Here is a 12,225-nt window from a genome sequence, read left to right as displayed (position 1 = left end):
GAGCAACGACTTGGAACTTGGGAAGAGCATACCAGGCAGAGGGAACAACGAATACAAAAAAAAGCCCCAAGGCCAGAGTGTACCAGGCTTGTTTGAGGACCAGGAAAGAGGCCAGTGTGTTCAGAGGAAGGGAGGGAGTTCCTTGGCTTTCTAGGAACAAGTTTCTCCTCAATTTCAAAAAAGTTCATAAGCCAAAATAAATGAATAAGAGGGCATAGAATTTCCATCCTTCAAATGTTATGTAGATGGTAATTGATGAATACCTAGATTCATGTCTTGAATCTGGTAATTCCAAAGTAACACAAAATTTAAGTTAATTTCATAGGGCAGCTAAACAAAAAAAAATCTTTTTCTATCAATAAGAAATGATGTTGGATCACATGCTTTTAAGACCTAGCATGTAGTAGAAACTGAAACTTAACATTCCAGTTTATACATTTCCAGATTAAAAGTCAGAAGGCTTTGTTTTATAGCAAAGATGGCAAGGGTGTGCCAAATGTTCTTGTCTTTAAGAAGGGCAGTGGTAGCCTTGAGGTTTGGGCTTAGGGAGAAAGTGCCCTTTAAGAGCAGATTTGGTTTACTTCCCTGATTTCTTTCAAACTCAGTAGCTCTAAATCCTTTTAACATTTTTTTTAATGTTTATTTTGGGAGAGCGCACAAGAGACCAAGGGACAGAGAGAGGGGAAGAGGGAGAGGTGGGGGATGGGGAGGGACAGAGAGATAATCCCAAGCAGGCTCCTTGCTGTCAGCACAGAGTTCAGTAGGCTCAAACTCCAGAACCTTGAGATCATGTGACCTGAGCCTAAATCAAGAGTTGGATGCTTAATTGACTGAGCCACCCAGGCACCCTTCCTTTTAACTTTTTTAATTAGGTGGTCTAATTTTCTGTTTTGACTCTGTGCCGTTTTCCTTGTTTTTTCTTAAGTTTCCAGTCTAAATAAATCATTACATTCATAAGGTCCTCAGCAATAACAATCTAATAGAGTATAGCCTATGTCCCATGCATACCAAGTGTATTACATTGGTATATGTATTCAGTGTCCTTTAAAAAAAAAAAATTAATGTTTACTTTTGACAGAGAGTGCACACATGCTCACGAGTTGGGGAGGGGCAGAGAGAGGTGGGGACAGGGGATCTGAAGCGAGCTCGGTGCTGACAGCAGAGAGCCCAGTGTGGGGCTTGAACCCATGAATGAGATCATGACCTGAGCTGAAGTCAGATGCTTCACTGAAGGGGCCACCCAGGTGCCACCAGGGTCTTTTGTTTCCGAAGCACAGTGCTTTAAAAAGAACCAGTTCATCCAGGACAATCACTGGAGTTATTCCACCCGTACTTGCCATAATCTTTTCTCATGTTTCTGAATTTTGTTTTTCATAGAGTATCTTTGTGTACTTTCTTAAACTTCTTTATCATCTATTCCTTTCCCAATGTGTCATGGTTGTTTTTTATATTTGAGTCCTGTCTGTGAATTGGTGTTCGTTGTTTCTAGCCTAGTTTCCCCTGAGGTTGAAGTTGAAGTAAGATCACTGAAGAAAATGCTCAGAAGCATGGGTCTTTGACTTTCTGAAGCAAAACATTCTGCAGTTGACCCTTGAACAACACAGGTTTTAACTGTATGGGTCTCCTTATATGCAGATTTTTTTTCATCATGATAAGTGTACTCTTTAATCCCCTCCCTGCCCACCACTCCTCTGGAAACCATCAGTTAGTTTTCTATAGGTAAGAGTCTGTTTCTTGGCTTGTCTTTTTTTTCCCCCTTTGCTCCTTTGTTTTGTTTCTTAAATTCCACATATGAATGAGATCATATGGTATTTATCTTTCTCTGACTGACTTATTTCACTTAGCATTATACCCTCTGGCTCTATCCATGTTGTTGCTAACGGCAAAATTTCATTCTTTTTTTATGACTGAATAATATTCCAGTGTGTGTCTATCACTTTTTCTTTATCCATTCATCTATCGATGAACACTTGGGCTAGTTTCATAGTTTTGACTATTGTAAATAATGCTGCAATAAACAGGGGTGCATGTATCCCTTTGAGTTAGTGTTTTCGTATTCTTTGAGTAAATACCCAGTAGTGCAATTCTTGGGTTGTAGGGTAGTTCTATTTTTAATTTTTTGAGGAACTTCCCAACTGTTTTCCACAAAGGTTGTACCAATTTGCATCCCCATCAACAGTACAAGAGGGTTCCTTTTTCTCCACATCCTTAACAACACTTGCTGTTTCTTGTTTTGTTTATTTTAGCCATTCTTCCAGGTATAAGGTGATACCTCATTGTAGTTTTGATTTGCATTTCCCTGATGATGAGTAATGTTAAGTATTTTTAATGTGTCTGTTGGATGTCTTGGGAGAAATGTCTGTTCATGTCTTCTGCCCCCTTTTAATTGGATTTTTTGGTTTTGGGGTATTGAGTTGTACCAGTTCTTTATGTATTTTGGATACTAATTCTTTATCAGATATGTCATTTGTAAATATCTTCTCTCATTCAGTAGGTTGCCTTTTCGTTTTGTGGATTGTTTCTTTCATTGTGCAGAAACTTTTTATTCTCATGTAGTCCTAATAGTTTATTTTTGCTTTTGTTTCTCTTGACTCAAGAGACATATCTAGAAAAATGTTGCTATGGCCAGTGTCAGAGAAATTACTGACTGTGTTCTTTTCTAGGATTTTTATGGTTTCATGTCTCATATTTAGGTCTTTTTTTTTTTTTTTTAAGTTTATTTATTGTGAGAGAGAGAAAGAGAGCGAGGGAGGGGCAGAGAGAAAGGGAGAGAGAATCCCAAGCAGGCTCCTTGCTGGTAGCAAAAAGCGCAGCTCCAGACTTGAACTCGTGAACCATGAGATGATGACCTGAGCCAAAACCAAGAGCTGGACATTTAACCAACTGAGCCACTCAGGCACCCCTCATACTTAGGTCTTTAATCCATTTTGAGTTTTATTTTTGTGTATGGTGAAAGAAAATGGTCTAGTTTCATTCTTTTACATGTGTATGTCCAGCTATTCCAACACCATTTGTTAAAGAGACTGTCTTTCTCCCATTGTGTATTCAGTCCTCCTTTGTAGAAGATTAAGTGGCCATATAATTGTGAGTTTCTTTCTGAGTTTTCTGTTCTATTTCATTGATCTATGTGTCTATTTCTGTGGCAATTCCATACAGTTTTAATTACTTCTGCTTTGTAACATAACTTGAAATATGGAACTGCGATACTTCCAGTTTTGTTTTTCTTATACAAGATTGCTTTGGCTATTCATGGTCCTTTGTGGTTGCGTACAAATTTTAGGATTGATCTAGTTCTGTGAAAAATGTCATTGGTATACTGAAAGGGATTGCATTAGATCTGTAGATTGTTTTGGGTAATATGGACATTTTTTTTTAATGTTCACTTATTTTTGAGAGAGCACAAGAAGGGAAGGAGCAGAGAGAGAGGGAGATCTAGGACCCAAAGCAGGCTCAGCACTGTCAGCATGGCCCCCAATGCAGGGCTCAAACTCATGAACCATGAGGTCGTAACCTGAGCTGAAGTGAGATGCTCAGCAGACTGAGCCACCCACGTGTCCCAGGTAGTATAGACATTTTAACAATATTTGTTCTTCCAACCCATGGGCACGGAGTGTCTTCCCATTTCTTTGCATTGTCTTGAATTCCTTTCATCAGTGTTTCAGAGTTTTTAGGATACAGGTCTTTCACCTCTTTGGTTAGGTTTATTCCTAGATATTTTATTGTTTTTGGTGCAATTGTACATGAGATTGTTTTATTATATACAGATTTGTTTTTGATAAATATAGGACACTACTGTAAATGCATTTTCTCTGCCTTGTGATTTTCTTACCATTTTATTTTCTTTAGCTTACTTCATTATAAGAGTACAGTACATAATACATATAACATACAAAATATATGTTAACCAACTGTTCATTTACTGGTAAGGCTATGGTCAACAGTAGGCTATTATTGGTTTGGGGGAGTCAAAAGTTATGTGTGAATTTTCGACTGAGCAGAGGGGTTTGGGGTACCCCCCATTGTTCAAGGTTCATCTGTACTTTATGCTCACTGAAAAAAAGGAAAATGGTATGCATTCATAGAACTGCAAATTAGAAGTGCTTTTGAAAACATTGCAGGGCTTTTTTTCCTTCTTCCTCCAGATAGGACTGTATATGAATCACCCAAGAATTTAGCATTCTTACCCTCTTTTTTGTTAAAAGGAAATATCACAATCTCTTTAAGCCACCAATCCATTGCCATTCTAAGTGGGAAGTTCAAGAGCCTAGCATTTTGGTAGACATTATAGCTTTATTGTATGACAAGATTAAAAGAAATTGAATACACTCAAAGTGAGCTTATTCTTAAAATCACTCTTGGGCATTCTGATAACTGAGTTTTTAACATAATTAACCTAAGATAGGTGTCTATTCAAATTTTTCTTATGTTTATTTATTTATTTTTGAGAGAGAGAGCAAGCACAGAGGAGGGGCAGAGAGAAGGAGATAGAGAATCACAACCAGGCTCCAAATTGTCAGCACAGATCCAAACACCAGGCTCAAACTTACAGATCCTCACAAACCGCGAGATCATGACCTGAGCCAAAATCAAGAGTCTGACACTTAACCGACTGAGCCACTTAGGTGCCCCTATTCAATTATTTTTTATCTGCTATATCTGTTAAAGTTAACTGTGCACTTGAACATGAACTTGAAAGTAATGAATAAGTTGAACCTCAGTAATTTTTTTTGTTTATCTTAATGTTGAAGAACATTTTCTTTTCCTTTTAGTTAACTCTAAGAGTAATTGTAAAACAAATCTACTTTGTGTCTTATATTCTGACCTTGTTTTTGCTGTTTAATGGAATTTGGATTACAAACCCACAATGTGGGGACCTCTGAGGTGTTTCACCTTGTGTTAACGTGAATTCATTTAATCATTATTTTTAAAAAAAATTTTTTTAAATGTTTATTTTATTTATTTTTGACAGAGACAGAGACAGAATGTGAGTGGATCAGGGGCAGAGAGAGAGGGAGACACGGAATCCAAAGCAGGCTCCTGGCTCCGAGCTGTCAGCACAGAGCCTGATGCAGGGCTTGAACTCACGAGCTGTGAGATCATGACCTGAGCCAAAGTCGGATGCTCAACCGACTGAGCCACCCAGGCACCCCTATCATTATTAACATTCAATACACTTAGGGCTTTTTTTTAATGTTTATTTATTTATTTATTTGGACAGAGAGCGAACCTGAGCAGGGGAGGGGCAAAGGGGGAATGAGAATCCCAAGCCGGCTCCCTATTGTTTATATCAGTTATTTTCAATTACAAAACCAAAGTAGCATATCACATGTAAGGAGCAAAATTGTTTTTTATTTTTGTTTTTTTTTTATTTTAGAGTGAGCATGGACAGAGACAGAATCTTAAGCAGGCTCTGCGCTCAGCACAGAACCCAGTGTGGGACTCCATCTCACAAACCATGAGATCATGACCTGAGCCAAAATCAAGAGTCGGATGCTTAACCGACTGCATTTGCCAAACTTCATGTTGTCAAAATAGAACTTTTTTTTTAATCGTCAAACTCAGTACTGTTTGAGTCAGAAATCCTCAAGAAAGTAAAAAGCAGCAGGGAGTGGAAATTAGGTGGCATAATCTTAGTAAACGTTTTTATTTTTATTATGACAGAAAAGTCTTCCCTTTAAGACTTGTCAAATTAACTCAAAGAGCAACACTCTGTAATGAGAATATCTTCTGGGGTCGCCCAAACTGGGATGAATCTACATTTGTATGCAGCAGTATCCTGTGTGCTCTTATGGCAAGAACAGTAAGCCCTTGAGGGTTTCTCCACACTGTCTTCAGAGGAGAGATTTAGTTTTCAAGGACTCCATAGAACATAAAACCTTGCCCTTAAAGATTTACTTAATCTCATTTTCTTTGAATAGTCTGTGTCATTTGTGATGAAATTGTCTGATTGTACTATTTGATACGTGGAAAATATTTTATTAAAAAGTCTCCTTCCAGGGCGCCTGGGTGGCTCAGTCGTTTAAGCATCTGACTTCAGCTCAGGTCATGATCTCACAGTTCAAGAGTTTGAGCCCAGCGTGGAGCTCTGTGCTGACAGCTCAGAGCCTGGAGCCTGCTTCGGATTCTGTGTCTCCCTGTCTCTCTGCCCCTCCCCTGCTTGCCCTCTGTGTGTCTCTCTCTCAAAAGTAAAATTTTTTAAAAAGTCTCCTTTCTTAGCAACACGTGTTCTTGTTTTCAGGATATACCTTCTCAGAAGCTTCACAGGAGAGAAAGCAGTGACAAAGAAGGAAGTTATTTTTTGCATGATAAAATCATCAACTTTAGTCACCAACTTCTAATTGAAATGAAATTTTAATTTGGGTGTCTTACTATTCCTTCTTAAAACAATTTTGGGGGCACCTGGGTGGCTCAGTCAGTTGAGCATTCAACTCTTGATTTTGGCTTAGGTCATTCATGATCCCAGGGTTGTGGGATTGATCCCCCGCATCAGGCTCCATGCTGAGTGTGGAGGCTGCTTAAGATCCCCTCTCTTTCTCATTGCCGCTCTCGCCACTCATGCTGGCTCTCTCTAAAATAAAATTTTTTAAAAAATTGAGAAAGAACAATTTTATTCCTTATATATATGTTATGTGTTACTTTGGTTTTATAATTGAAAATAACTGAAACAAATAACATCTGAGCTCTTGAGCCTGGAATACCAATGTGGTTGATTTTAGGACTTGAATAAAAAGACCATAGAATTTGGGGTAAACCTCTCAATTCCTTAAAGTTTTTCAGAAACCCTACCTCTGATGAGGTCGTTCTCATATTGCTCGTATATGGGTCATTGCTTGGTAAAATACCAACAGTAAGTAGTGTCAGTCTGGCATTTTATCAGTGACTACATTAAAGCATATTTTCAGGAAATAAGTGTGACAGATCTTATGTGACAGAAGATAGAGGATATCAGGCACATACAATTTAGATACAGAAGTAAGAGCAAACTAAGTTAACCAGAGGTAGAGGAAACACTTTAAGACTGGGGGGTACACAGAGGAATCCAGTCCTCACATATAGTTCTTATATATCAGTTTCACCTCTCTGTGTTATTAGGAAGAAATGGAAAGTTTGTTTTACACATTGATAGGAAGGGGTGCAATCTATGTTATAGAACTGAATTCATCAACTACTTTAGTAAAATTAATTTGTTAATTGGCAATGAGCTTGTTGCTTTTGTATTACTTTTGTAGTACTTTATACTGGATATCTTTTCCTTCATTCCTCCCCCATAGTTACTGAAAACCAGATGTGTTGGAATTAGTCCAAAAGCCACAACTAGAAGGATTTGGTTTCTTCCAAGTCAGAGGGTGACTATCTTTTTCTCTTAAAAACTGAAGTTAACCCTTTTCTGTGTTTATGCTAGAGAAATAAGCCAGTCTTTATTCTAGTCAAGGTTTTATATATTTAATAGAATGGGGGAGAGCTTACTGTAAATACAGCTGGTCTTTTATTTTTTTTAAGTTTTTTAAATTTTGTTTATTTTCGAGAGCGAGTGAGTGGGTGAGGGGCAGAGAGAGAGGAAGACACAGAACCTGAAGAAGGCCCCAGGCTCTGAGCTGTCAGTACCGAGCCTGACGCAGGACTCAAACTCAAGAACTGTGAGATCATGACCTAAATTGGATGCTTAACCCACTGAGCCATCCCGGCACCCCAGAGCTGGTCTTTTAAGGCAAGAGATGTACCACTTCCTCAAGCTAGTCATTTGTAGATTTTTTTATTTCCAGGCAAAAATGCCATCATTAGAATTTTTCTCTCCTTTTGATTTGTTCTGTCTGCCCATATACCAAAATGTATTATCCTGAGTTCCTTTTGGCCTGTCAGTTGTTTGAGCTGAAGATTACACACTGGAAGCCTGGGGAGAGACCACGAGGTCAGCATGAAGAAAGCAGGCTGGGAGACCTCACTCTCATTCTTCAGGGAACCAGATTTTGCTGTCATTGTAGCACCAAGAGCAAGAGCTACTGCGATTTTTCACTGTTTTCAAATCCACAAGTCCTCTAGTTTATATGAAGTTAATTTCAGCCCCCTTTCCACTTGTCCTTTTTCTGTGTTCCTTAATGGATTTTTCCAAGGATGCTCGCCTTGATTTTTCCCTTTCATTCACAAGATAGAAGCATTCTATTTCTTGCCAAGCTGATGGGTTTCAAAGTGTATGTGTTCTATATGAAGACTTAGGCCTTAAAAAATTGTTAATGAGGTTGCTGTTACTTTCCTCAGCATTTACCAAATATCTGACTTTTATTTTGCTGAACTCTCTCGGCCTTGAAGGATTTTTCAGTGGCTTTAGCAGTAATTATAGTAGCAAAGACACTGCCACAGGTGATTGCCTTTGTCTTCTTGTGGCAGAAAAGCTTTTCCCCCCTCTGTTGTACATAGCAAGTCCCCCTAAAATGAAAACTCAGTGATCACATACATAAGTGTGTGAACTAGTTGATGCATGTTAAGAATTCCTTGTCGGGGAGCCTGGGTGGCTCAGTCCATTAAGCTTCTGACTTCAGCTCAGGTCATGATCTCACAGTTTTGAGTTCGAGCCCCAGGTCGAGCTCTGTGCTGACAGCTCAGAGCCTGGAGCCTCCTTGGGATTCTGTGTCTCCTTCTGTCTCTGACCCTCCCCCACTTGTTCTCTCTGTTTCTCGCTCTCAAAAATAAACATTAAAAAAAAAAAAAAAAAAGAATTCCTTGTAAGATTTTCGTAATCATTGTGAAAGCTCTTTATGGGTACCTGCATGTTGTTTAGGGTAAACACTAAAATGGGTTTGTTTGTTTTTTTTTACTGAAACAGTACTCTAGAAGAAATAGGATACAGTTTATGCTCCAATGCCACTAGAGTGTATATGTGAGATTGTATGAGGCATCCTTTTGCCTGAAGGAAAGATGTTATCCTGTTAGAAAACAGGATGTGTATATGATTACATCTAATGTGGCCATATTGAATTTCTTCTCATTTAGTTCCTAAATAAGAGGACCCAAAATGTTGCAGTAACAATTCTTAGGACCCGTTGGCCATATTCAGTTCTCTTAAATTACGTAGATAGAATAGACCTTAAGAATAGTTGACTCTGGGGCACCTGAGTGGCTCAGTTGGTTAACCGTTCGACTTCAGCTCAGATCATGATCTAATGGCTCGTGGGTCTGAGCCCCATATTGGGCTCTGTGCTGACAGCTCAGAGCCTGGAGCCTGCTTTGGATTCTGTGTCTCCCTCTATCTGCCCCTTCCCTGCTCACGTTCTTGTCTCTCAAAAATAATAAATAAATGTTAAAAAAAAATGTTTTTAAACAAACAAAAGAATAGTTGATTTTGTAAAGAAAAAAAGAAAGCTTAGTATTCAGGTGTAGACACCAAGAATTTACCATCTGTTAGAATCCAGGGAAAGTGGCCTAGCATATTTTCCAGGAGAAAATGACACGACCAGTCTATGTAGATTAGTGGTGGTAGGGGGTACGTAACAAATGGCATCTGTCACCAGAAAAAGCTGTTTCATTCAGCTTCTGAATTTAGGTGAGTGCCATGATTATATCAGCAGAGTGCCTGGTCATATAGCAGCTATCAAGCATTACCCAGAATTATTTTGTGTAAATCTGTCTGGAATGTGGGATCTCCTTTTTTGATAGTTTTGGTGTGCAAATTAAAAACAAACAGGGGCACCTGGGTGGCTCAGTCCATTAAGCATCAGACTCTTGATCTCGGCTCAGGTCTTGATCTCAGGGTCATGAGTTCAAGTTCCACATTGGGCTCTCCCCTGGGCATGAAGCCTACTTAAAAAAAAAAAAAAAAAAAAGTGAGTTGCTAAAACTTGGAGGACACTTTTAGGTTGTAATAGAGTGGTTCAGAGCATGAACTTGAAAGGCAGACTGCCTTGGTTTGAATTATGGCACCCAGCCTTTCTGTCCTTCAGTGTTTCTCATCCCTAAAATAGGATAATGTACTTAATAACTCTAAGCACTTCTCCAGTCTAGAGCCCAGGCTACACTTTAGAGTAGAAAATGACTTCACATAAATTAAAACTTAATGGAAATATTTCAGTATTTTAAATGGTGATTAACTTAGTAAACTGGGAAGGTGTTGACTAACAAATGATTTGTACATTTAAATGAAGGGAGGATGACATCTGGTATGCTTACATTTAACAAAATAGCTGGATTGTAGAAAAATTGCTTGCATTTCATTTGGTTGTTTTCTATTTGCCTCACCATAAGAATTTTCTGAAGATTCTGGAAATTCTGGTTCAGTAATTCGGGTTTGGATCTTGAGAACATACACTTTTTTAAGTCAATTGATAGATTTTTTTCTTTTAAAAACGTACACATTTAACAAATCTCTCAAATGATTATTAAGAGACAGTTTACAGAGTTAAGTATTATGTGTCTTCTCTGAACCCCAGCTTTCTGACCAACAGAATCAAAGATTTGACTAGAAAGATGGTCTGCTTCCTAACTCACTTTATGATTTTGAGATTCCTATCTAATGATTATGATATCAGATAATTCCATTACATGTGATGCAATATGGGGTGAGGAACTGAGCCTTCTATTTGCCAGAAAAATTAATTCAGCAAACTTTAAAAAAATGTCTCCATAAAGAAAAAAGCTTTCTCATAAAATAATAACCTTGAGATAATTTGTATTGATTCAGTTAATTCTAAATATCGATAATGAAGCAATAATAAAGCACCCAAAACTCTGGTAATGTGTATTGTCTTTTGTTGGGTGTGTGTACACACTGTTTAAAATTCTGCTGTTTTAGAATTACTGGTCCTTCGATTTAGCAAATTTACTAAAATTGTGAGCAGTTAAAACTTCTCATTACAATCTTCATTCTAATCCATGGCAATTCTCTTTTGCTAGTTATCCCATCACCTGAGCACAGTCTGTCATTTCTCATGCATCTTTGCTTGACAATCCATACCTTTCCCATTTATCACCGTGTCTCAGAGTCCACACTGTTGAGCTCGGGAGACATGCCTCACTGCTTGCCAGGACACACTTGTTCAGCAACAAGGAATGTCTAACAATCAGCAAATTAGTGTTGATTGTTCTATTCTTGACCCAGTGATTTCTTTAGCTGATAGTAGTAAGTAGATAATTGGGGGCTATAAGCACACTTATCCATGTGTTGTTTTTAATCCCCTAAGTCTTCCAAAGCCTATCTCATGGGAGAATAACAGGTATTTCTTAGGCTCCACAAAGTGATGGCCAGCAATTGACATGAATTGACACAGGTTTTTGTTTCGTTTTTGCAGGGTGGTGGGAGGGGTTGCAGGGGAGCCTTCAGGAACACAAACAAGATGACAGTATGGAGCACCAGTCATAATTTCAAGATGAATTGAGTTCCTGAAGTTTGGGATGCTCATTAATTAGTGGATTTCTCTTGAGCAGGGGATATCTCTAGAGCACCTTTAGGGTATACAGCTCATTAAAACTGTTTAATGTATATGCTATTTTGAATGGTATATATTACAGATCTAATTGTGGTCTGTGGTGTTTAATCTATTTTAGAAACTGGATGGCTTCTACAGGGAGCCAGGCCTCTGATATAGACAAGATTCTTGGATTCTTCAGTGATGGCGCACCCCCCACCAAAAAGCCCAGGTAAACAAGGGAAGGGAATCTGAGGAACACAGTAAATTACCAAACAGACTTGCCCCACATCCCAGTTGTTTTCAGAAGTTAATATTGGTCTTCATATAAAAATTAAATTATTTTTATTTTGGATTCAATTTTTATTTTTATCCAGGTCATAAATGTACATAATTTTAAAGTCAGTACCTGAAAGCTTATAATGCCTTGTCCCTCTATAGAGATAATCACCTGCAGCCTTTTAATTGATTTCTTTAATATTTCCATTCATATTTTAAAATACTTTGTATGTACTGCTGTTTTTTAGTGTTTTGGTTTTATCTATTTCCAGTTAAGAAAGATGAGGATTAGGCTTGCTCTTCTGGAGCCTCTCCTCACATGTTGCCCCCCTCCCCAGTGTGTTTTATATCATAATTTTTGGTTAAGTCAGTTTTTAATAGTTACATTACATGACTGTATAAATAGTTCATAGGTGAGCCTAATCGTGTTTTGAAATTACACTTTTTTGTCCATTTTTTCCTCCAAGTTATTAAAGATTGTCTCTCTCTCTCTCTCTCTCTCTCTCTCTTTTTTTTTTTTTTTTTGGTTTGCTTTGTTTTCTATGTACCT

General features: G+C 38.1%; 1 protein-coding gene across 5 annotated transcripts in view; it reads left to right on the top strand.

Annotated features, from left to right (window-relative positions):
* SIRAL1 (SIR2 antiphage like 1) overlaps positions 1-12,225 on the top strand; it is a 173,327-nt gene that overhangs the window by 137,061 nt on the left and 24,041 nt on the right. For all 5 annotated transcript variants that reach the window (XR_015241230.1, XR_015241231.1, XR_015241229.1 and 2 more), the window contains exon 2: positions 11,536-11,628. Coding sequence is in view for 2 of the 5 variants with exons in the window: in XM_025928638.2 (XP_025784423.1) it covers positions 11,543-11,628 (86 nt within the window). In the remaining 3 variants the exon portion in view is untranslated. The remainder of the gene's footprint in view (positions 1-11,535; positions 11,629-12,225) is intronic.

Source organism: Puma concolor, chromosome D1, assembly GCF_028749965.1.
Source record: "Puma concolor isolate L17-30 chromosome D1, mPumCon1.1.hap2, whole genome shotgun sequence".
NCBI lineage: Eukaryota > Metazoa > Chordata > Mammalia > Carnivora > Felidae > Puma > Puma concolor.
Note: the sequence above shows the minus strand (reverse complement) of the source record. Positions and strands in the feature narration are given on the sequence as shown.